The sequence below is a fragment of the Lodderomyces beijingensis genome (genome assembly GCF_963989305.1).
Source record: "Lodderomyces beijingensis strain CBS 14171 genome assembly, chromosome: 1".
Classification (NCBI taxonomy): Eukaryota; Fungi; Ascomycota; class Pichiomycetes; order Serinales; family Debaryomycetaceae; genus Lodderomyces; species Lodderomyces beijingensis.
Genome location: NC_089970.1, coordinates 1,917,320 through 1,941,495, shown reverse-complemented (window position 1 = coordinate 1,941,495; position 24,176 = coordinate 1,917,320). Strand labels below are relative to the sequence as shown.

At 44.3% G+C, this 24,176-nt stretch overlaps 10 protein-coding genes across 10 annotated transcripts; 5 read left to right on the top strand and 5 right to left on the bottom strand. All coding sequences in view use genetic code 12, as the record gives it.

Annotated features, from left to right (window-relative positions):
• Nucleotides 1-99: 99 nt before the first annotated feature.
• LODBEIA_P07870 (uncharacterized protein) lies at nt 100-981 on the bottom strand (the record flags this gene model as incomplete). The annotated part of the gene is made up of 1 exon (XM_066976745.1): nt 100-981. The coding sequence occupies one exon, from the start codon at nt 979-981 to the stop codon at nt 100-102; it is 882 nt and encodes a 293-aa protein (XP_066827725.1).
• Nucleotides 982-1,445: 464 nt separating this feature from the next.
• LODBEIA_P07860 (uncharacterized protein) lies at nt 1,446-2,429 on the top strand (the record flags this gene model as incomplete). Its single annotated transcript, XM_066976744.1, has 1 exon — nt 1,446-2,429. The coding sequence occupies one exon, from the start codon at nt 1,446-1,448 to the stop codon at nt 2,427-2,429; it is 984 nt and encodes a 327-aa protein (XP_066827724.1).
• A 439-nt stretch (nt 2,430-2,868) lies between these two features.
• On the top strand, nt 2,869-5,061 carry LODBEIA_P07850 (uncharacterized protein; the record flags this gene model as incomplete). Its single annotated transcript, XM_066976743.1, has 1 exon — nt 2,869-5,061. The coding sequence occupies one exon, from the start codon at nt 2,869-2,871 to the stop codon at nt 5,059-5,061; it is 2,193 nt and encodes a 730-aa protein (XP_066827723.1).
• A 1,036-nt stretch (nt 5,062-6,097) lies between these two features.
• Nucleotides 6,098-9,352, top strand: LODBEIA_P07840 (uncharacterized protein; the record flags this gene model as incomplete). Its single annotated transcript, XM_066976742.1, has 1 exon — nt 6,098-9,352. One exon carries the CDS (start codon nt 6,098-6,100, stop codon nt 9,350-9,352), a length of 3,255 nt encoding a protein of 1,084 aa, XP_066827722.1.
• Nucleotides 9,353-9,429: 77 nt separating this feature from the next.
• On the bottom strand, nt 9,430-11,583 carry LODBEIA_P07830 (uncharacterized protein; the record flags this gene model as incomplete). The annotated part of the gene is made up of 1 exon (XM_066976741.1): nt 9,430-11,583. The coding sequence occupies one exon, from the start codon at nt 11,581-11,583 to the stop codon at nt 9,430-9,432; it is 2,154 nt and encodes a 717-aa protein (XP_066827721.1).
• An 824-nt stretch (nt 11,584-12,407) lies between these two features.
• LODBEIA_P07820 (uncharacterized protein) lies at nt 12,408-12,965 on the top strand (the record flags this gene model as incomplete). Its single annotated transcript, XM_066976740.1, has 1 exon — nt 12,408-12,965. The coding sequence occupies one exon, from the start codon at nt 12,408-12,410 to the stop codon at nt 12,963-12,965; it is 558 nt and encodes a 185-aa protein (XP_066827720.1).
• Nucleotides 12,966-13,123: 158 nt separating this feature from the next.
• On the bottom strand, nt 13,124-16,192 carry LODBEIA_P07810 (uncharacterized protein; the record flags this gene model as incomplete). The annotated part of the gene is made up of 1 exon (XM_066976739.1): nt 13,124-16,192. The coding sequence occupies one exon, from the start codon at nt 16,190-16,192 to the stop codon at nt 13,124-13,126; it is 3,069 nt and encodes a 1,022-aa protein (XP_066827719.1).
• Nucleotides 16,193-18,338: 2,146 nt separating this feature from the next.
• LODBEIA_P07800 (uncharacterized protein) lies at nt 18,339-19,643 on the bottom strand (the record flags this gene model as incomplete). Its single annotated transcript, XM_066976738.1, has 1 exon — nt 18,339-19,643. The coding sequence occupies one exon, from the start codon at nt 19,641-19,643 to the stop codon at nt 18,339-18,341; it is 1,305 nt and encodes a 434-aa protein (XP_066827718.1).
• Nucleotides 19,644-19,742: 99 nt separating this feature from the next.
• On the bottom strand, nt 19,743-20,000 carry LODBEIA_P07790 (uncharacterized protein; the record flags this gene model as incomplete). The annotated part of the gene is made up of 1 exon (XM_066976736.1): nt 19,743-20,000. The coding sequence occupies one exon, from the start codon at nt 19,998-20,000 to the stop codon at nt 19,743-19,745; it is 258 nt and encodes an 85-aa protein (XP_066827717.1).
• A 145-nt stretch (nt 20,001-20,145) lies between these two features.
• On the top strand, nt 20,146-24,084 carry LODBEIA_P07780 (uncharacterized protein; the record flags this gene model as incomplete). Its single annotated transcript, XM_066976735.1, has 1 exon — nt 20,146-24,084. The coding sequence occupies one exon, from the start codon at nt 20,146-20,148 to the stop codon at nt 24,082-24,084; it is 3,939 nt and encodes a 1,312-aa protein (XP_066827716.1).
• Nucleotides 24,085-24,176: the final 92 nt, after the last annotated feature.

The window sequence follows — 24,176 nt, the reverse complement described above, 5'->3', positions numbered from 1 at the left end:
GAACCAGAGTCAATAATTCAATCTCTATATCTAAACTAACTCTATTTGAAAGAAAAAGGAAATCTAAACAGTAATCTCCAAAACGCTTCCCAGCTGTTGCTAGTCCTTGTCTTCGTCTTCTTCTGTGCTCAAGGCAAAATTGATAACCAACCCCAATTTACCTTGTCCCACTCCTTCAAACCCATTCTGTTTTATAACCCAATTGACGTTATTGAGGGTGTCATTGGCGTAGCGGCTAACGTCCAAGTCAAACTTTGGAATCGACACCAAGTATTTCGAATCTCCAAGCTTCAAGAAATCGGTATCGAATCGGAAATCGTAATTGGTGTCCTTTTTGAAAACAAATTCATTGCATTTTTCCCTCGAATTGAAGAACTTGATTCTTCCGTTTGAATCTTCTGGAATTTCTTGCAAGTACTCGTTCAAATTCTCCTTATAGTTGATGGGCTTTGACTTTTCATTCACGATCCCCGATGGCTCCAATTTGTTGATTCCAACGTAGCTGAAACTGTTCAAGGCCAAGCCGTACAAGTAGGGCTTTTCGTTGTAAATGTCTCCCGTGACCGTGTTGTTGATGAACCAGTTGAAAAGCCTGAGTCCCGTGCTCAACAAGGTGGTTGGCACGTACTCCTTGATGGCATAGGTGAAATCATTGCCAAACACCAACTCACCACCGGGGATATCGTCTTGTGGCGTAAACTCGATGCTGATTCTTAAATTGGGGTCGGGTCCTGCCGACTCCAACTCACGTGGTTTAGCATCGACCTTCTCTCCATTGAGATACGTCTGGTCCTTTCTATTGTATAAACTGTTTGACAAATGCTCCTTGGCCCCATCAAACTGCTTGATGTCGACGAATAGCTTGAATATACCTATATCCGACTTGATTTCCAAAGGCTGGTCACTATTGACCGGCACTATTTGGAAGTCCGTGTCATAGTTGCTACTAGCTTTGATGAAAAGACGTTTAACGATGGCCATAATTCTTTTTTTTTTCCCTCCCACTGCTTTACTTGTATGTAAATAATATGCCAGCTCAACACCAAATAATATATATAGAATATGAACTTGTTCAGTCTAGCGGTCTTGTGTTTGGTAGGGTCTTGAGTGGCACGTTACCAGTAGTAGCAGAATTGCTGTCAAAAACGGGGCGGTTGTGGTTGAAGTTGTGGTGCCGACTGTGGGTAAATTGCGCCCCCCAGCAAATGACGTAGAAGGGCGGCAATTATGGCGTTGTGGGGCGAGCAAGCTAAAATTAAACCTCCTATCAGAACAATCAGCCAAACATGACGACAATAGTTGCTTGCTTCGTAGCAAGAATTCCAGTCCTGAGACGCTAGAACGGTTTAGCTTTCGACATTTCAGGCTTTTCTTCGCGTCATTTGGTCTTCTGTCCATTCATCTATTTGTTCATTCTAGGGGTCAGCGTTTAATCAGCTTTTGAAATGCTGAGTTTCATTTTCAAGTGGGTGTTGAATCGTCTTATTCGGGACAATCAATGGAACAAGTTTGGGGTTGAAGACCCCTACTACGAGGATGTTCTCGTTGACGTCAAGAAAAACGGCGAGAAAAAGTACAAGCGTATTAAAAGAAAGGACCCCGAGGGGATTTCAAACCATGATAGTCAGATTCTTCAGGAGTTTAGAAAGAGGGCTTATCGATACGACTATTGGTTCAAAATCTTTGGGGTGCAGTTTGGATGGGCCAATATCGTCAGCGTTGTTCCCGTGGTTGGAACCGTAATCCAAACATATTGGTCGTTGAGCTTGCTTTGGCTTGCAAGGAAAATCGAAGATGGGTTCCCGTTGGATTTGCAGCTCTTGTTTTTATTGAACATTGCCATTGACTTTGGGTTGGGGTTGATACCCGTTGTTGGTAGTATCGTGGAAATTGGATACAAGGCGAACTCGAGAAACTTTTTGTTGTTGGAAAAACACCTTGTACGTGTTGGAGAAAAGAACATGGGCATAATCGCAAAGGAGGAAGTGAGGCCCGGCTTTATCAACGATAAGGTGCTGCCCTATGTCGACGAAACATACCATGAAAGAATCGTGCCATTTGTTGATGACACGTTGAAGCCGGGAGCAATCAAAGCTGGTGAGCAGATGTGGGAAGCCGGCGGCCAAGTGTTGGACTTGTTACAACGCAAATCGAAAACTCGCACTTCGTCTTCGGGACTGTCGACTAAGGGAGGCGCCTCAGGTGGCTCGACCACTCAAACTAGCAACACTACAGTGACCGCGTCTGCAGTCCCCAGAACAGACTCACCGGTGGCTGACAAGTCCAATCGTGATTATCTCAATGACGACTCAAGATCCATCAGAAGTATAAAGACACTTACTGAAAACAACGGGAAGTCAGGAAAGAGCCAGGACAAGGACAAGGACGTTTCGCTGAAATCCTCGTTGCTGCACCACGACATCAACTAGGAGTACTTTAGCCACCCCCACCCTCTTTCTCTCTACTGGCGGTCACCGTCAAGAGCAAGATGATGAATTTTTTGCAAGGACTTTTTACCATACTTTAGGACTCTAAATTCTTCTCTTGTTCTTTTTTTTTTTTTTCAATTTTTAGCAAAAATTTACATACATAATCAAGTCCTGTTTATCGGTAGACCGTGGAATCATCTCCATCTTGCAACGCCCATCATTTGGTTTTCAATTGGGATAGGTTGTAGGGAATAAATTGTAGAATAGAGACTGAAATACGTGAAAGAAGTGTGATCTCTCAGACGTTGGAGGTGCGGCTCTTTTTGCATCATAGAAACAAAGAAGTGGAAATTTATTCTTCTGACTTTAGTACAAGCCAAACATAGTATTTATTACAACGTTTTGAGAGAGATCTCATAGATCCCCCCCTCCAAAGCAAATGTCCGACCAAGAAACCAAAGATGTCTCGGAAGGTCCAGTTGACAGTGACAAGAATCGCGAGGTCGAATCTGTAGCAAGTGAAGAACCAAAGCCAGAGCAGGATTCTGCCACCCTTTCCGATGGAAACAAAGTCTTGGTGGTTCTGGACGATGAACAACCAAATAGTAGTTTGGAGATATACTTGGATGCGTGTCGAGAAGGTGACCTTGAAAAAGTAAAGGAACTCTTATCAAGCGGTGCAGTGGACGTCAATGACACTTTGCAAGATGGCAACACGGGCTTGCACTGGGCATGTTTGAACAATCGATTGCAATTGGTGAAATACTTGATTGAAGAGAAAAATGCAGACCCCAATCGAAAAGGTGGTGAGATCCACGCTACACCGCTCCATTGGGCTTGTCGTTCCGGGTTGGTTTACATCGTCGACTATCTAATTTCGGAGACCACTGCTGATCCCAACTTGCGAGACTCGCAAGACTACAACGCGCTCCATTTAGCTGTCCATAGCTCCAACATCATGCTCGTGGTTTACTTGTTGGTGAGTTGTTGTGACGCCCACAGTGAGAAAAAAATGTACGTCGACGAGCCCGATGGCTCCAACCGAACTTCGTTGCATTGGGCCAGTTATCAAAATGACATTTACACCGTGAATGCCTTGATTCGGTTTGGCGCAGACGTGACCAAAGTTGACAATACCTTGTTCACGCCTCTCCACTGGTCATTCATGGGCGGGTACAAGAACGTGATGAAGTCGTTGGTGGAAGCGGGATCGGATATCTTTGTCAAGAATGATCAAAACAAAAACAGCTTCGATGTGGCCCAGGATATGGACTGTCTTTTTACTTGGAAAAAAGTGCTTTTAGAGTGTGGCAAAGATCCGAAAAGAGATTGGAGCCAAAAGGTGCATTGGATACCGTCTAGGATAGGCAAGCTCTTGACCTTTTTGGCACCGTATGCTCTACTACCTATAGCGCTCGCAATCTGCAGCACTTCGAGCGGGTTGGCCATTCCCAAGATTGTCTTTGCATTTGCATTTTTTGCATTGGGTGTTTACCTCGTGAAAACTTTCATCATTCCAACATATTTAGTCGACGATAACCCGCTTTTCAAATCGCCATTTCTCGCGGGGGTGTTTTCGTCGACCGCATTCTGGTGCATATTGGTATGGATGTATAACATTCTACCCAATACTATCTTCAGCAACTTTATCGCCAATGTCCTCCTTGCAATCATCATTGTGATTTTCGTGTGGACGTTTTTCAAAGCCATGTTTATCAACCCCGGTTTTGTACCGATACCAACGGACAATGCAATCATCCACCAACAGGTCAAGGACTTGATCAAGGAGAAGAAATTGGACACCGAGCACTTTTGTGTCAACACCTTTATTCGCAAGCCGTTGCGGTCGAAATACTCCAAACACAATAGGAAACTAGTAGCTCGCTTTGACCACTACTGCCCCTGGGTGTACAACGAGATTGGGGTGAGAAACCACAAGTTGTTCATAACGTTTGTTTACGCGTTGAATTTGGCCATCTTGATGTTTACGTATTTGTCGATTGAATGCTTTGACAAACTCAAGGACGGATACGAGTCGGACGATGATGAAAAAGGAGAAAGTTTCTTGTGTTCCATGCTTGGCGACGACCTCTGCTTTGGTTACAAGAATCATCAATTCCATTTCAATTTAATCGTGTGGTGCCTCATCCAGTACGTGTGGATTCTGTTTCTATGCGTCGTGCAAACATTCCAGATCTTGAGAGGCCTCACTACTCGCGAGTTTAGCTCGTTGAATACCAGGGCATCGACAGCGAGACACAATCTTTCAGCAGCATTACCAGCTGACAACTCCGACTCCGAAGCGCGGTCACTGGCTCCTACGCGTAGACATAATGAGATGCAGACATGGTTGCACTTGTTGGGAATCGACCAATTTGTCATGACGTTGAAAATCACCATTGCTTCTTTGTTCTCCGATGGCGCGAGAAGACAATACGATCCACTTCACATTGCCATTCCAACGGACTATGGAATGATACAGAACTGGCTAGACTTTTGGGTCATTGGAGAAGTCAGCTGGAGAAGTGTCTTGTTTTTGCCCATTGAAGGAGAGAATAACTTGAATGGTGAAGTTGTGGACTACTATCGATTGTATGAGTATCCTCCAAAGTCTCTGGAACAAACCGTATAACCGTTGAAAAAAGCGACACCACCATCACCATTACCACCTGAATGTAAATATATATAGATGAATTAAAATGAGACGGACGCAGATTTTTTTTTTCCTTCTACTCAACAGCGTAGACAGACCCCAGGTCATCTCAACATTGTCAACATATGTAAAAACAATCAACGTTTCAGTTTCGTGAAGAGAAAGCATTCACAATGCAGCCATCACCAGACGAATTGCATCCTGAAAACTGTTCTTCCGAAATTGCAAATGAATAAGCAAAAAAAAAAGGACAAGGAAACAGCACAGTATTGATTTTTTGGTCGACTGAACAACTTAAGGCGATAAAAACTATAGTCACAGACAAGTATTTCTGGCGAAAACCATGGAAATATATGTATATTGTAACTTGTCAGACAGCCACTCGCACCCACCTAGACTCAATTTCCCTCCACAAAGGAAGGCATAAAGTGAATAGGTAAAGATCATTGCTCCTTCACGACAAGCCTCGAAAAGGCATCGATTTATAAGGCGAAAATAAACTAGATGACTAGATTAACAAGAATCACAGTCAAGCAAAATAATTTTGGGGTCTTCTCACTTTGAGGGTGCAAGGGTAATCGTAACTCATCAACCAAGTTGGATTCAGTGGCTCTTTTGAAGAGTCAAAGAGGGACGTCTACTATAGAAATGATCCTATGAAGTACGTCGACAAAGAGAAAAGAAAAGAAGAGGAAAAGAGGAGTGGGAGAAAAGAATGGGAAGAAATGTGGTCCTTTTATAGTCCTCTCTTTCTTGTTTGGTGTGGGATGAGATGAGCAGGTGAAGGCGTAACAACACAATTGGTAGCGGCGGCTCGACTCCTGCGGTGGGTAGATATCACAACAGCCTAATCGAGCTACAGCAGTGTGGTTGTAACTGCCAGAACCGGCCCGGCACCAAGGCTAGATCCGGTCTAGTGTATACTGCTCGAAGTGAAAAAGGGTATCCACGTTTGACTGAAGGACTTTTGACTTGCATTAATTAGGCGGGGTGGAGAGAGAGAGACAAGAGAATCATGAGCGGGAACTCCGGATCGAACAACGATGATGATGAGGTCACCTTTCCACAGACGAATATAGAGGACGCAAGTGCAAGTGCAACTACTCACCAAGTGCCTGGACGTGTCGATGAAGGTATGGATTTTGACGACGATGAGCTAGATTTGCAAGGGGCCATAACTAGTGCGTTAGATGGAGTATTCAACATGAATGCCCCACTGCGGCGCGACGACGAACCGCAGGTACAAGGCGAAGACGAAGAAAAAGAAGAAAAAGAAATAGAAGAAGAAGGAGTTTTGGAAAACTCAAGTAATGATCTCGTAGAGGAGAATCAGCAGCAACAGCAGCAACAGAGGGAAACGGTGCCGACTTCCTTTGCCGGTGTTGAAGAAACGCGACCGTCGGGGGCTGGGCCTGCCCCTGACGCAGATACAAAGAAGGAAGATGCCGAGGAAGACTTTGACGCGGCCTTCAACGACGCCTTGAGCGGTCTATTTGGATCCTCTGTAGGTGGAGATGAGAAGGAAAACCGCAAATCTGCGGACAACTCGATCGGTGGTGAAGGAGACAACCAAAGTGGAAACACCGATGTGATAAACACCACTGAAGAACCTATGAACCAGAATGCACACACCACTCCTAAAAACTCTGACGCAAATTTGCAGGTGGCGATGACGACGGAAAGTGGTAACGCTGATGTAAGTGCAGATCAAGAGCGACTGGTGGAACTGAATGACAACCAGTCTGATCAAGTACCGGCAACAGACAGCGGTCCGGCGCAGCATGAAAAGCGTGTAGTCGAAGAGCATGAAGAGGATGAAGAAAACTTAAACTTAGATGAAGCAATAGAATCAGCATTGGGTATGGTATTCAATAGGAGCAAAGACAAAGAGCCGCAGCTCGACGAATTGAGTGAGGCGGTCGATGCGCTGGAGCACCGAGACTTGCCCCAACAAGAACAAGAACAAGAACAAGAAGAGGATGACCTAGATAGTGCTATAACGTATGCGTTGCGACAGACGATGCAAGCTCAAGCCGGGGCAACCGAGGTTTCTAGTGCGGCGGATGTTGCACTGGACCAAGGTCCTCACTCCATTAGTTCAAATTTTACAATTGCCGAGGACGTTGACGATTTAGATCTAGAAGAGGTTATAACAAGATCGTTACAAGACGCTTTTAAAGCTTCGCAAAAAGCTCTTGAGCCGGACAATGAAGACATGGAGAGCGCGATTGCGGATGCTTTTAAGTCTGCACTAAAACGGTCGAGCGAACTTCAGTCTAGTCATCAGGGCTACAACGCTGCTGCATCTGCTGCTGCTGCTACACGTACCACAGGAGGAGCCATGCCGGACATGGCTCCAACGAAATTCCCTTTTGGGGATCAATCTAGAAGGATTATCTCAACCCCACAAAAAATTCCAAAACAAACCAATCAATCATTGCATCTTCCCGCGACTGATCATCTCGACTTGGAGCTGTTGCAGATGAAGGATATTCTCCAAGACGCTATGCGGATGGCGACTGAAAAGCCTCATGAGCTACTTTCGGAACTAGAGTTGGGTGATATGGAGTCAGCGGAGTATATGCTTCGTTCATACAGAGCCAAATCTGAACCCAAAAAGAACTTGCCTCCGAAACCGGTTGTCTTGCCAAGTAGGCTAGAAAATAGACTGGTGGATCTGAGTGGCAGCAAACCAAGCGAACGTCCCATCACCCATCGAGAGCAGAAACTCCCCACGCAAGTTTCCACTCAGGTTTCCACTCCGAGTAGCACTGCTTCACGAAGCGATGAATTGCACGCAAAACCAAAAACCTCCATTTTCTCAAACACAGATGTCAAGCTGCAGATCTCCTCAGTGATGCAAGCTTTGTCTTCAAAGATAAACAACGGAGAACTCAACGACTCGGAGATCCTTCTCGCTATAAGACAGATTACGGAGGAAATTGCCGCGGGTGGATCATTGCTGCAGTTTTTCAAGAAGCCAATGACCGTTGAGACGTTCAACAATGAGTACAGCGAAGCAATGAGGCGAAACTTGTTGAGGTCAACTCGCGACGCCGTCACGTTTTTGCAACGGTACCTGGAGGGCGAGCCTGAGGAAGATAAAGCAGTGACGGTGTTGTCAAACTTTTTTGACCAGCTTGTGCCTTTTGGTTTGGTTGAGCAGCGTGATTTGCTGGAGGGACAGGTGGATTTCATGTCTGCTGTTTGCAACAGCACTGCAAACACCATTGTCGGGAACATTCCTTCTTCGGCTTCCACACCCGACCTCATTACCATCATCGACAGGTTTAGGAGCAATTCTCCGGAATCGCGCAGAAAGACTCGACTCGGGAACAGGGAACGGAAAAAGAAGTGGCGCGAAGAGAATGCTGAACGAAACAAGGATAATGAGTTGAGAACTCGCGTTCTCAAAAGAGCCAGTGCGAAATTTGGATCACAGGAGTCGCAAGTCAAGCAAGAGTGGATAGAATCGGAAATACTGAAGCGCAAGGCCAAAAGAGTGACCAGGCCCAATGGAGAAGAAGACAAACCTACGCTAGAGGATGCAGTGAAGAGAGAACCAGAGACCATAGCTGACGAAGCCGTTGCCGAATCCACCACTGCTGACACCACCACTAATACCACTACCCTCGCTGCTCCTAGTGGGACGCTTCTGCAAATTGCAAAGGACGAAAACTTCCTGAAGCCAATAATTGACGTTTTCAATTTTTTGTATCGGAGATCAAACACCAAGAAGCGCTCGTCACAAATTATCGCGACTTCGGCTTTGATCGCGGCTCTAGCTCTAAGCTATGTCGAAACATTTTCCATAGAGCAAAGCAGAGCTCGAGAAGTTGTTGAAACCATCATCAGACGCGAGCTAGAGCTGCGCAATACGGGATTCGGCTCACTTAAAGTTGACTCAGCCTCGGACTTGTTGCGGGCCAACAACGGTCCAAAGAGGCATTTCACCGCTGAGATGATCACCAATTTCAAGCGCTTCAAGCCAAGTACAGAAGAAGAGTCGGTGAAAGTATCGACGGCTTTGACAAGGCAGAAACCTGCACGGGTAGTGAATTCAAACGATGCACCTCCGGCAAGACCGAGTTTGCAATTGCCTAGAGTGTCTCCTTTCATATCTCACAAGGTTTTATCTGGCGATAACCCAGCGGGAGCCACGAGACCGAAGAGCTTCCAAAAACCCACTGCATTCAAGAGGCCATCGCCGGGCACTGGCAAAGTTACAGGGTTTGGATTTCCAAAGTTGTACACGGCGTCGTCTTCTTGAAAAACATCTAAATAACCTTGAATCGCAAATGTATCTAGGTATATGTATATGTATGTATATGTTCACACTGTTTGGATTCACGCTATTGGTTCTGTTTCTTTCAACAACCAGTTAAAAGCGCGTTTGTCATTCAACCTAAGCAACTCCTGTCCAAATTCCTTTCTGATGCCATTGTGGAAGTCGTTTATCCAGTCAATCTCAATCTTTGTCAAATACTTTGTATCGATAAGCCTCGTACAAAAGGGCACTTTAGTCTGATACTCAAACCCCAAATAATTTTTCCCATCTCGACTTTTGCCGAATGAGCCATCTAGCTCACAAACTTGCAATTCGCTCTCTATTCTAAACCCAACTTCCCCATCAATGTAATACCCGGGTTCATCTGAAGTAATGGCACCGGGTTTAAAGAAATCGGTGTCGCTAGGACCAGCCACAGTCGACAGAATGAAAAACGGCGCTTCGTGCACTAGCCCGAAACTGCCTATTCCGTGTCCTACTCCATGATTAAAATCAAGTCCATGGTTCCATAATGGTTGACGAGAACAGGCGTCAAGGATAGTTCCCTTGTTGCGCGCACTTTGGGGGAGCTTGGCCATTGCTATCGCCAAGTGGCCCTTCAATACCAACGTGTAGTACTTCTTGTATTGTTCCTTGACTGGCTTGGGACTAAACCACCAAGTGCGCGTAATGTCTGTTGTTCCCTCAAGATAGTGGGCTCCTGAATCCAACAAGTATATCGCATTGACGTCAACGATATCGTGTTTATCCTTGGTGGGTGCATAGTGGATGATTGCTGCATTTGGCCCCGACAGCGAGATTGTCTCATAGCTCAATCCTTTGAAATTTGGCATTCCTTGCCTAATGTCGAAGATCTTGCACGCGGCATCGTATTCTGAAACCCTCGCTCCTTTATTGACTAGTTGATGTTGCAACCAAGATGCAAACATTATAAACACCAAGGAGTCCTTATATTGAGCTACCCTGGCATTAAATGACTCCGTGCGGTTCTTGAAAACTTTCAACTTGGCAATGATGGATTCGTGGATTAAACTATTTTTGACATTTGAGTTTTGGATCAAGTCGTATAAAGCAAAAGTGGTGGAATCCTTGGAAGGGAGGATAAATTTTACCGTATTTGTTCCGAATGATTGAGACTGAGCTTTTGAGAAGTCCGAATAAAAACGGCCGTATGGCGCTATATGCAAGCCGCTGATGCTGGACAAATACCCGTGCAATGCAGCGTCGGCCTGGGGGAGCTTTTTATCATCGACATACAATGTCACCGCCGTCAACGAGATGATTGCATATGAAAAGAATACGGGGGAAAATGGAATATCCCTATCGCATCTCAAGTTGAACAACCACGCCACGCTGTCTAATTCCGTGACCACGTAATGAGTAGCATTTCTTTCCCGCATGATACCACGAACTCTTGCCAATTTGGAATTGGTGTGCTCGCCGCAATATTTTAAATCTAGGTGGTATATTGGCGCCAACGACCTCTTGGGTTGTTCATCTCCCCAGATCACGTCAACCAAATTTGTCTTCAACAAAGGCCGAAATTTGAAATCGGCGTACTTTTCTCTATTTTTGAAATATTCTCCTAGTGAAAGGCTCAAGGTTCTTGGGTCACACGAGACTACCCTGCTAAAGGAGCAACTGACGGCCGAGTCAATCACTTGTTCAGTCCAGGATTTAGATTTCCCACCGGATCCTTCCTTTATTAAACGCCACAATTTTGGATCCAACTGCTGTTCGGCTTGTAAAAAATAGCGACCATCAGTTGACAAATACGCTGAGCCTTGTAACGAGTTCGCATCTTCCAAGGTGACCACCGCCACACCTGCGCTTCCCGTGAATCCTGACAAGAACTCCCTTCGTTTGTCGGACAACGCAGTATACTCGGATTGGTGCTCATCTTCCGATGGCACAATATAAACACCTATCCCGTGCGCTTTCATTTGCTTTCGGAGTTCAACTAGTTTGTCCAGTTGTGTCAACTTGGAACGGGGCAAGATGATCGGATCAGCAACATAAGGTAGATCCGGCAATGTCGAGTCGTCGTCAGCATAATCAATAACCTCACCCTCGTCGGCTGGGTAGCTTTGATTACCGAGGTGAGGTAAACAAGTTTGGAACGGAGTCAATAGGAACGCTTTGAGAGACAAGGGTTGCTGGTGCTCGTCATTGTCAAAATCTTTAGCCAAAAGAGGCTCTTTTTCGGACGACATGATCAAGCAAGACGAAGCAGCAGTAGATTTTGATGATGCTATCCTCCTCCACTCTACTTTGCTTTCTGTCTCTTCCAGACTCTGACTGTGAGGTTGCTGTTTAAAATTATTTCAAAGAAGAATAATTGGAACAAGTGTGCAAGAGTCTTATCGTATCTTAAAATTGCCGAACTCCGATGTTGGTTATGTCACTATTACACGATATCGGAATTAGAAATTGTGTGGCTTCTAGTTATTGATCCACTTCGGCTCTTACAGACACCCAGGGCTTTCTACAGGTTAGGGTCAACTCTTGAAAACTATCGAGCTCAAGCACCGCCAAGTTGATAGCCTTTGTCTTTGCAGGTATAATAATTGAACAGTTGTGGCAGGGATGGGGGGTCCAATTTTCCCCGTAAGCGATAAGGAAAGTCAAGCCAAATTCCAGCGAGATTTTATATTCTTTCACTTCCCAAAAAGAAGCAACAAATGCCAAAAAAAATAAGAATTGCAAAATGCGGCAGCATTGTTGAAGAGCCAACCACCCATTAAAGAGCTTCCTGGTTGAGATACCTGAAATACCATCTAATCTCATGGTGGGGTGGTCCATTCTTATCAATGTTCTTGAGTGAGTGTTTGAGAGTGTGCTTAAGGGGGAAAAGGGGGTTGTCGATACCGGTGTCGCAAAATCAAACACGTTCATTTTGCGTCATTGGAAAAACACGACAAGACACGTCAACCGCTCGACATCCCCACCATGTCTTTTTTTTGACCTCTCAGTGGTAGATCCCACCACGAAAGATACACAGCTTCAAGCAATAAGAGGGGGGAAAGACAGCAGCAGGATGTTCAATTTGGTCAGTAGAGTTCAATCTGCGGGGAACCAGGCGTTGACATCGGCTACTATTCTAGTAGGACTCGTCATACTAGCAACGCTTCTTCAACTCGTCAAAGACGATGTTTGGAACATTGCAACCACGTCCATATCGAATGTTGAGCCTAAATCGTCGATAAAGTATTCTTTCCAATACGGCTCGGTCAATCGTAAGCCCAAGGAGAACTCCAAAATCACGTTTGATTTGAAAACCGACTTGGGTGATTTGTTCAATTGGAACACAAAACAAGTGTTTGTTTATTTGACAGCCGAGTATCCTGGCAAGTCTGACGGCAGTTTGAACAAGGTGACATTTTGGGATAAAATCATCAAGGATAGGAAGGATTCCAAGTTGGATTTGGTGGGTCAAAGAGGGAAATACTCGGTTTGGGACGTGGAAAAGGGGTTCAGAGGAAGAAATGCCACCGTGAAACTAGAATGGAATATCCAGCCTCATATTGGCCCACTTATATACGGTGAAACGCAAGGAAGTGGTTTCTTTGAGTTTCCAACTATAGATGGAAAATAGTTTACCTTGTTTCGTTTTTTCGCTTTTCGTTTATTTATCAAGTCTTTTTCTATTTACAAGTGATGCTTAACGTCGCCACTCTCTGTATCTGTAATTTTTATTTTGCATTCTTGGCTAGAAGGTACTCCCATTTTATTTTTGCTTCCTCGTCAATCAATTCACTCTGTGTTGGCTTCACCTCTAGCCCCCCCCTTTCCTGTTTTTGTTTCCTTGAGTCGCCGTAGAAGTTCCGTTTCTTCTGTGGCATCTGCCGTTAGGAATATTCGGTTCTCATTACTATGATGGAGGATTTCAAGCAACACGTCTTTTGTTCTTCTAGGTCTCAACTCGGTAAAAGGACGCTTTGGCGGATTCAATAGATCAATCTGGCGATTAAACTCGCTGATATTGTCAAAGAATTTCCCGTGGAGTTTAGTCATGCGAATGTATTTATCCCACTTGGGGAACTGTTGCCTCAATTCTTCCAGCTGGGGGTGTTTCTGCCAAGTTGAATACAACATTCGAAATCTCCGTTCCAGCATTTTCACCGCTGTAGTGTATAGCTCGATCGGGTTGAAAAAATTGATAAACTGGTGCTGGTTCATGGTTCTAGAATCATAATCGTCTAAGCGGATATTGAACAACCTCCCCGACTCACTTCTGTAAAAATTGTGCAAATTTTCCAACTTTACAATCTCGTTCCTTGCCGACTCCACAGATTCAACGTCATAGAATTCAGAAAGGATTCGATAGCTTTGCTCGACTTCCTCATCGCCATATTTTTCAGCAAGGTGTATCAAACACAATTGGTAACAAATTCTCTTTTGTCGAAATAAAGCCATTTGGTTGAGGGTGCCCTGGAGCAAATACTTCTCGGCAATTTCGAGCAAGTCTTCAAGGGGCAATTGGCGGTAATGCAACAAGAATCTAAATACATAGTTGTAGCCTGCTCGACTCAAAACTGCACCACTCAGCAAAGCTTTCGCCACCAGCTTCTGCACAGGAAGATCAAACCGTTGGAGTGGCACAAGGTACCTGACTAAATCAAAAGTGGAATCGCCAGCTGCAGCACTTAGCAGGGGCGGCGGCGGCGGCGGCGATACTACCGTCTTGACTTCGTCCCCTTCGTTGGAATTCTTTTGGAAACTCTCGGTCAAAAGCATGGCATATCGCGTAAAACTCTCATGAACCAACTTTTCATACTTTTCAGGGTCGCTATTTTTGCACAAATGCTTATAGGCTTTGTCTAGCCTGATCTCCAATTGCAAGGGCAACTTGCTGCCAAAAATTTGTGTGCAAAACAGGTGAAAGTCGGCCAAGACAACTTGTGCTGTGTTTTTATCAGCTTCAAGGGCATAGTGTAAGATAACTTCGGAAATCTCCACTGCGTCTTTACGGAAATCTAGCCCGATCTCACCGGGGCCTTTGTACACCCCGTACGCTTCTAAAATCCGTTTGAGCAATCTGGTCGAGTTTTCAAACGACTGATTAAGGGACGTATCAAATGCAACCATAGCTGAAATCAAGTACTTGTAAGACACAGCGGTGATTGTAATCCCGGATTTAGTCATTTCTTCAATCACCTGAATCACTTTTAAGGGTTGGAAATCCTCATAAGTTAGATAAGACTGCAAAATGGGAATGTACAGTGTCTCGTCGAGATTGAGATGTTGTGCCTTTTGCCTCTCCACAATCTCTTCAAACGATTTCATGCGAGGGGTCTTGCGCAAATTTTGCACTTGGATCTTGCGAATGGCACGAGTTGCTGTCTTGAGTAGTTCCTGCAACGCATCGACCAAAAACAGTGAGCCTCCATTTGATTGTGGTGGATGATAGACAAAGAACTCGCGGTGTGTTAGCTTGTTGGAAATGTAGTTTATCATGGAATAAATGTAATTTTGGTCTCTGCTCTCCATGACACGCAGTTCGTACCAGCGCCGATAGTTGGATAATTGCGCCGAATAAATGCCAAAGTCAGAAAATGGCACTGCGGTTTTCCCGTGAGCGTAAAATGCCAACCCTTCGGCTCTCCTGAATTGTCCCAATATCGAATACCCGTGGACTAGACCTTGATAATAGGCACTGCACTTTTTGCGATATCGAAGAACCAAGTCTTGAAGTTGATGGAATTCCTGCACGGCAAGATTTTCTGCAAAAAACACCAAGAGCTCTGAAATGAACTGCTCTGGAATTATCTTGAAATCGCAGTCCAGTTCCAGTTCCATTTCATAATATGCTTCAACGGCCAACAAAATCGCTTTGAAGTCCTGATTGTCCATGTGGCCCCTCATTGAAAGCGGGAAAAGCAGTGCTACACCATCTGGGTCTGCTTTACCCTCTTTGGTCAATTTGATGTACTCGTTGAATAACCTTGGCATACTCTCATAATCCTTTCGTCTCAAGCTCGACTTGATTCTAGCGTCAAAGATGGTGGCGCCAATTTCGATGCCACTGTTTAGCATTTGCTCATACAATCGTTCCAACTCGCCATCTGCTTCTAGGTACTCTAAAGCTTGCATCGTGATACCGTAGTGTATAGTGTTGGGAGAATTTCCCTCATCAAACATGCTTTCAAATCGTTGCTGCAAAGCTGTCCAGTCCTTATGGCGTACACACAAACTGAGAAAAACCTCCTGTTGGGATTCATCGTTGTGCAAATCCTGATTCTCGGTATACAATTGGTAAATTTTATTTTCATCGAATTTGGCGCATGCTTTCAACACATACGTCAAATCGCACAGATTCAACACTGCCGAACGGTTAAGGTGCCGGCTTTTGATCTGCCAGGATTTGGATCGAAACATAGCATAAACTAGATACGGTGCTTCTTCCAACACCGTGCCCATCATTTTCCTCATAAAAGCAGAGGAAGTTTCCAAATCGGAATGCACTTCCACCACTTCAAACAACTTCCCAAAGTACACTTCGGCATTTTTCATTCCAATGGACTGGAGGGCAAACATGCGAAATATTTCATCATAGTGTGCGCGTTTATGTTTGTCTGTCTTTGTCTCTGTCTCTGAATCCGAAAGTTGCCAGCCGAGGGACTGGTGTGTCGTTGTGAGCTCGAGGAAGGAAGCCACAAAGTATATCTTTCCTTTTAATGTTTTTGAGCCATGGAACCCGGTGATTACCAAATTTTTGATGAGCGATATTTTCTCCAAGGTTGACATACTGTTGCTGCCCAACTGCTTCTGGACCAGCTCCAAATTGAAAGTGTAGTCTCCACCAACTTGCTCCTTTTCCATTTGAATAATTTGCAATTCTTTCTCTAGTTCGGAAACCGTTGCACGAGGAAGGCGATGTCGCTCTATTGCTGGTGCAATTACATTTTTATAAAAGGAATATTCTCCACTTTGGATTAGCAATCGCGATAGTCTAGATCGACTTTGGAGAATTCTTTGGCATAAAACAGCTTTGCCCTCTGTCGCGTCAACTTCTTGGAACAAAAAATTGCAAATTTTTTTAATGGCAGCGAGTCCTTGGTTCGGGAATTCAAAGGATGCCTTGACAAGTTGCCGAAAGTCGTCCTCCACCAGTTCGATGTCATTTTCTGTCAAAACGGTCTTTTCTCTCAACCTGGTTAAATATATCTCCAGAAAGTTTTCCTCAAACATGAGCAAGTTGGCCCTTCTATACCGTTTGTACCATAAAAAAGCGCTCAAAAATGCCTTGGATTTGGTAGATTCCCGTTGCTTCGTATTGATCTTGTCGTTCCTTGCAGTAGTAGTAGCATTAGATACAGATGGCAACGGATCCTGGAGAACCCGACGCGTGGGCAGATTTTCGTTTTCAATCGTGAAAGCTCGTCGCAGAGTGTTCGGCGACTCGTGAGTAATCTTGCTCGCGACATTGGCTAGCTGTTTAATGTGTTTTCGATAGATGCAATTCTTCAGGAACGTGTAGCGAAATAAGCATTGGTTTCGTAGTCGAATCATGGCTCGATGCTATATCATGCTATCAAACAAAAAAAAGGCAATGAATGAATGGATGGTCTATTTACAGGTGGATGTAGGTGGGGGTACAGGTTGGAGATGCAAACAAGTTAACCTCTGACTCTAGGCAACGTATAAGTGGAGTATATGGAGTGTAAATGAGTTCAGTTGGGGCCGAGTTGAGTTGGAATGAGTTGAAAAATTGCGATCGAAACTGGTATAAAATAGGCAGCTTTTTTGTGTACTTTTTCACCTTGGAACTGGTGATCTTCAAAAAAATGCCATCTCGAGTCTCATAAAGTTGATAAAAGAAGCAGAAGGAAAGAGAAGAAACAAGAGGGAAAACGGCAGTGAAAACATGACAATGGATATGTTTATTAAAGTGTGATTGTTACTCTCACCAATTAGTTGTTAAAAAAACATCTAGTTGAATCCACATGCAAGCAATCCAGTGCATTTCAGAGTCATTAAATCAGTATTTTTATGGATGTAGTCAGGGAAGCTTGAAAGCTCCTCGTACAGTGTGAATATTAAAAAAATCATCACTAAAAACACTTGATCTCTTGCCGGTTCAAATATTTCCTCGTGGATTCAAGACGTTTCAAACCACTAAATGAGTGAAAATAAAAAAAAATCAATCATCTATTCTTGGAAATGAGATTAATCTGCGTATTTCATGTTAGCATGAGTTCTTCTTTCTTTTCGAACATCGCGGTGGCGAAATGTCAAGTTTCAGTCAGTAAGCGACCTCTCATCAACTCTCCTCAACCAGCATCTTCATAAAAAAATTTGTACACTGAAGATGCGACTCCTTCTCCTTAATTGTACAAAAGAAGGGGCATTGGAGGTGATTATGTCCGCCCGGTCGGAAATAAATCATCAAACGAAACTTGCTTTGTTGGCAGATTTCAAAAACATACTTGATCATGGTGCTTGTTAGTAATTAGAAACAAAAGAAAAAAGCTACACTATGGAACCTCCATGTACTGATGAAAATGAGCTCATACAAAAATAAAACTTAACGATAATGCTTGTTGTCAACCTCTTTTTGAATGTAAAAAAAATTCAGTTGGAACAATTGGTAAGATGCAATTAATCATCGCTGCACTTTCCACTCAAGACAAACATACCCCTGTACCATATCAACCTTGGAGTTGCAACGCTCGTTGGTTGTTAACATTTGATGGATGATGAATCCTCGAGGAAGAAAAGAAGTGAAGAGGAAGAAAAGAAAGAAAATTCTCAGAACCAAAAGCGGCGAGAAGGTGTAGGCAGCGCTATGCTACCAGTTGCAAGGCACGTGACTATTCACGTGCTATTCACGTGCTATTAGCAGTAATGATATAGTTGAAACCCGTGCCCTTCTCCACCATGCCACCAGCACTTGGCATTTCTTTCACTTATCATGGGTAAATATTAGCTAGTTTCAAAGACTCACTATAGTTGTAGCTGCGCCATCTTATGGAAGCGCACCAAGTCGATTCTTTGCGCGCGACGGTCTGGAATCTGGTACAGTTTCCCACGTCTTGCCGCCGTCGCTACACAACTGGCGTCGACCAACTTCAACCATAGGAGCTGCAGTCTCTTTCGTCTCTGGTATTTGAAGGCTCAAGATCAACCCGACAGTGCAAAATATTGTTGAAACAAAGAGGACCCATCCATTCAAGTGCAACAACAAGAAAGGGTAGGCGAGGGAGATTGAGCATGCAAATAACCAATGAGAACTGCTAACGACGATCCAACCCCGTACTCGTGACGACGTTGAAAAGTTTTCCAAAATGATGAGCCAGCTGCTAGGGACAATGAGGGCGTTGTACAACACATCCATAACAATAGTAAGAGCCAAAACCAAGGATGCTTTTTCATCATAAAATTCAACTTTCAGCACCCAGTCCGAGTTGAAATAAAGCAACGACCGCGCGGGTCTCTTGAGGGAGAATCCAAGAAACATGATGGTGTAGATGCACATGCATAGTGCAATCATGGCTACGCCAAACATAAAAACGTCTTTTCTCCTCATGTTATCAAGAATCAAGAGGGGAACGATTGCGAAAAGGCATCGCACTAGCAAATCAAACATTTGCACCATTCGAAGCTCATCGATTGACAGGACCTGGCACGCACTGCAAATGTAGCCCAATGACTCTACCAATACCTTGACACCCATGCAGTCCACAAAGAGCTGCAATAGGATCCCCAAGGAGATTTCTTTAATGTACTTTCTTCCAAAAAGCGCATTCAAGTTGCAACTCTTGATGTCCATTGTGGTTGAGTACTTCTTCACTACAAAGTGCTTGTCGCCGAGCTTGACTCTCTCGCTATGGGTTTTCGTTTTCTCCAAGTTCCCCGAGTTCTTCAGCTCGATGCTTTCCAACACATCGGCCGCGTTTGTCCACTTGTTGTTCCCCGCTAGCCACTTGGGGCTCTCTGGTACAAAGAGCACGGCAATAGTGGAGAAGGATAAGGGCACGAGGTCCACCAAGCAATGGAAGTTGAGATATCGTCTTCCGTGAAGGTGCCCCGAGCAGGCTATCGGTAGTAGAAACATGAACAAAGTCCCCAAAGCCCAGAAAAACGTGAAAAGAGTCAACATTCTTGCTCTTCTCTTATAGGGGATTATTTCAAACAAATATGTGGGCACCGTGGCAAAAGCGACCCCAATAGCTACTCCCTTGATCGCCTTCCCAATGATGAGCATCGAAGCTGTCTCCGATACAAAAGTGAAGATCACTCCTACAATCCAGACCAAGCACAAGAGTTTCATACCCTTGACGAAACCAAAATGCTCCACAATTTCGCCGGCTGCAATTCCACCCCCTAAATAAATGATTTACCAATCATTAGGTTATTCAGTTAGAATCCGTTAGCTTGCCGACAAGTATGGCGGCTTGCATTTATCGCGATACGAGGGTCGATAACTACCAATTGCTCCAAAATAGTTGCTCGAGTTCAACAAATTGGCTTCAATCTTGGTTGGAAATCCGTAAAAAGTGCTAAAGACATTGTAGCTCTTCAAGCACGAGTAGGAATTCATTTCCATCCCAGCGGCAAATCCTAAAAGCGACAAACATATCCCTATTGCATAGCAGTTGTATATCTTGTCGTATCTTTTGGATTTCATCCTCTTGTAGTGTCTTGCTTTTGGTTCTAGAGATGAAGTTGGAGTCAAGAGGTCAAGAATGGTTGTAAAAAAAAATCGCGTCCAGCATTGCTCTATTCTCTATTGTATTTTTTGGCAACACTTTTGGAACCCTGCGCTCGTTCATATGAACATAGGTACATTTGTTGATGGCTCCATTCATTCAAAGGGTCTCAATGGCGGTATGAGCACAGATGAATATTCGAGTACCATGGAAGGTGAACAAGTGGTTGAATACGAGTATTTGGATGCTGTCCTTGATGAAAATGCTGCAGCTGCCAAAGATCAAGTGTTCATGAAGCAAACGTTGCTTGCGTCTCCGTCAGTGTTGCGCATCTACCCCCACGTGAAAGTAAGAACAAATAAGCCCTTTAAGGGCCTGTCGAGCTCCTTGGCGAACGACCAGGAGTACGAGACTATTATACCCAACGAAGAAGACTCACAGGCGGAGGCATTTGACGAGAATGATGACATGTTTGCTGACTCCAGTGCAGCAGCCATGGAGTCAACAACACTGCCTCAGGCAAAGGAAGAGCCGATATTTGAAGACATCAAGGTGTTGGTACGGCACAATTCGATTTGTGTGGATGACTTTGAGTTCAAGCTCAAGTCGCTGGTGCGCTCATCCTGCATCGTGCCTGCTTCTGCTGCGCAAGAGGAAGACCATATCTTGTTATCGTTGACCTCGGGGTTTCTTTTATTGTTGCGCATATTCCATGTCCCGTTGCATTTGCGGGATACAGACTATGCGTCTCTGCGGGCAGAGGAAGAGGATAATTTAGTGTTTAAACCATTTGCAATCCAATGGTGGAATTTGTCATCGTCGTCGCCGTCCCTCGGTCTCGAAACAAGCGGGTTTGACTTGAAATCTTCGCCTTCGGGTCTTTCCACTATATCTTGCTCAGCATCAAATTCCTTTCGACTTTACATGACGCTCCAACAAGATTCAAGTGGACTAGTACTTAAAAATCATTTAAACATTGCTCTTGGTGGCTTTTTGATTGACTCGTGTTTTATTGAGCCTAAATCCGCAACGCAAACCGAAATGTATTTGACCCTTGTCTATACGGATGAAAGAAGGCTTTACGTCATGTTGTACTCGTGGTCAAGCTTTTATGGCTCGTCTCCGGAAATCAGTAAAGCCATCTACCCCTTGATGGACACATTTCCAATTCCGATATTTATTATTCCATTAAAGACTAATGGATCCTTTCTATTTGTTTCACCTGCGCAGGGTCTTTTGATCGTCACAATCCACGATATACTATCGGCGCAATACAGCTCAAGGAAAGCAACAGCGCCGTGGAAATCGTTTCCGACAAGCTTCCACATTCCTCAAACGAAAATCGTGGATTTAGACCTTCCGCTGTTGGATGAGGTCATCATCGCGACGGATACTGGAGTTTTATATTCCGTGCTTGTATCCGAAAACGAGATATCTTCCATTTCGCCCATCTTACGAGTCCCTGAAAGCATATCAACTTTTTCACTAGAGAAGGTAACAGAAAGCTGGTTTAGCTTATCCTATGCGAGCATCGGCGGTGGGTGCAGGACTGTTCAAATTGGATCAATCTATCGAAAGGAGTACTTGTGCGATGTCTCTGATGAAAACAAATTACTGTACAGCAAGTGCCGAGTTATTGAGACGTTCGATGCCTGTGCACCCATAAAGGACTGCGCATTGGTTGAAAAGTCCATCTCCAAAGATTCCACACTCAGACCAACGCAGGAATTGTGGACTCTCAACGGGCTTCGAGACAGATGTCGGTTGACTCAGCTCAAAAGCGCTCGCTATGGCCAAAAAAGAGGCAATACTTACTACGACAAACTACGCGAAGTTACCAGTGCTTGGACTTTGCAGTTTCTGGGTCTTGAGTACATACTTTGCTCGCTACCTTTTGAGTCTACGCTTTTGGAAGTTACGGCTTCAGACGACGAGACTGATCTGTTTGTCCAGATTGATTCGCCTCTTTTATGCCAAGGTGAGCCGACTATTTTTGCTTGCGTTTGCACTTGCACTCACGACTTTCTTGAAACGGAATTGCTTGTCCAGGTCACGCCACACTCCATAGTTTTGAGTGACCTAGTTGATCTTTGCATTAGCCAGGAGTTTGAAGATGCCATTGTATTTGCCGAATTCACTGAGAACTCCTTAGTCGTTCTATTATCCAGCAAAGTGGATGGAAAGAAAACGCACCTTTGTACGTACAGTTTTAGTGGGACAAGATTAGAGGAAATTTCCGAGTTTGCCGACTTGCTCGCACTTCGACACTCGTTTGAGATCGACTACGAGCCGTCAATGCTCAAAAAGTGTTGCGATCGTGCGGGTAATTTCCACCTTGCTGTGGGGTCTTTTTCAGGGGATCTCACATTTTATAAAATCGACATCAACGGGTCTAGTATATCTGCGGTGCACCACTTGAAGTTACAAAAGGCTCGTCGTGACATATGCTCTTTCAATGTGCCATATGCACTGGACAATACAGTCGCCAATGATTTGTCGTTTTTTCAAGACAAAATCTACGTTGGTACACGCCAGGGCCAGTTGTTGGTGCTTGAGCCAACATCGACAAACTCCCTTGAAATAACAAGATTTCTCCAAATTGCAGATGACGCCGCCATTTCTTTTACTGCTCCAATCGGCGACCAACTATTATTCTATACGAACTTGGACTTGTTTGTGATTGATTCTCGTCAAGGACAGTACCCTGAACAAGTTTACATGAACGAATCACAGAACCGGTCCATTGCGACAGTTGTAAGCCTCAAGTCGGACTTCTCTACGAAGTGGAATAGATTCTCGTTATTCAGAAGTAATGGGTTGGTTTTGGCAGAAATTTTCACACAAAAAAGGCCATTTTTGAAACACATCAAAGTCGATCCAGATGCAAAAAAGGTTTTTTATTTGCCACACCTTTCGATTTTTCTCCTTCTTTGTGATCGGAAATCGAATGACAGATTGGCATGTGTCGATTACAAAACATGCAGAGTCATCCCACATTGTGAATTGAATGGCAAATTCGAGGGTGGTGCTGTTTTCGCCCCGGATGAAATCCCCATATGTGCCAATGTTTGGGAAATCAACAGAAGTGGTAAGAAATCGTACAAGGTAGTTGTTGGATGCAAGAAGGTAACCAGCGGAAAAGCCAGGGGCTCCGTCAAGGTCTTGGACTTGAAGAAACTGAAAAGACGTAAATTGAATGATCAAGACGCTTATTATGAAGTTGCCATCACTGGTCTCACTTCCTTTGGCCATCTGCATCCAGTCAAACATATCCAGCAATGGCAAGACCGGTTGTTTTTCGATGGCGGAGATTCGATCTGGAGCACTTGCTACGACGAAACTGAAAAAAGGTTGACTTCTCCGAACTTAATACAAGTTTTCCCCAGTGAGATTGTTTCATTTCTGATACGGGACGACCAAGCCCTTGTCACAACTAAACAGGATTCAGTATACCAGTTCAAGCTTGGCGAAAGTGATTGCGTTGCCATAGGAGTACGACCGCCTTTTGAGCCATTCTGTGATCAGTTAAATTTCAAGGACAAAATCGTGACCAGCAGCAAAGTAAGCAACAAAATCGCAATACTGAAAATCAGCCGAGGTGTTCCCGCGCTCACTCCGCGCGGGTTCATCGAGCAGGAATTTAAGTTCGAGATTCCAGGAATCTCTAGGCTTTTCCTTGCCAAGTTGGATAATCCTTGGGTCGACGATCATCGCATATCAGATCACGACGATCACGAGCTTACCGTTCTCTGTGTCACTGTGAGTGGGTCTGTTATCGCGCTCCGATCTGTGGATCAAGTCTCAAGTGAATTGAGAGGTATTCGAGATTCTTTAAACAAAAACTCAGCATTCAAACTAACCCTACAGGAACAATTGCAGAAACTAGATCGACCTTTTGATGGAAAGAAAGCTGGCACAGGTTTGTTTTCACCAAACAAGCCATATTTCGAGTGTATGCGTCCGGAATGCGACGTCGAAGCAGAGGTGGCTTTGTGTTTGCAAATTGTCGATTTGGATCTTGACGAGGTTTCAAGAGCTGCATTTGGCAAGATTAGTCTATAGAATATATACATATATTTATATATATATGCCAATAACATTTTCTTTTTAATTCTATGTAAAAAGAAAAAAAAATGAAAAAGAAAAAATATTAA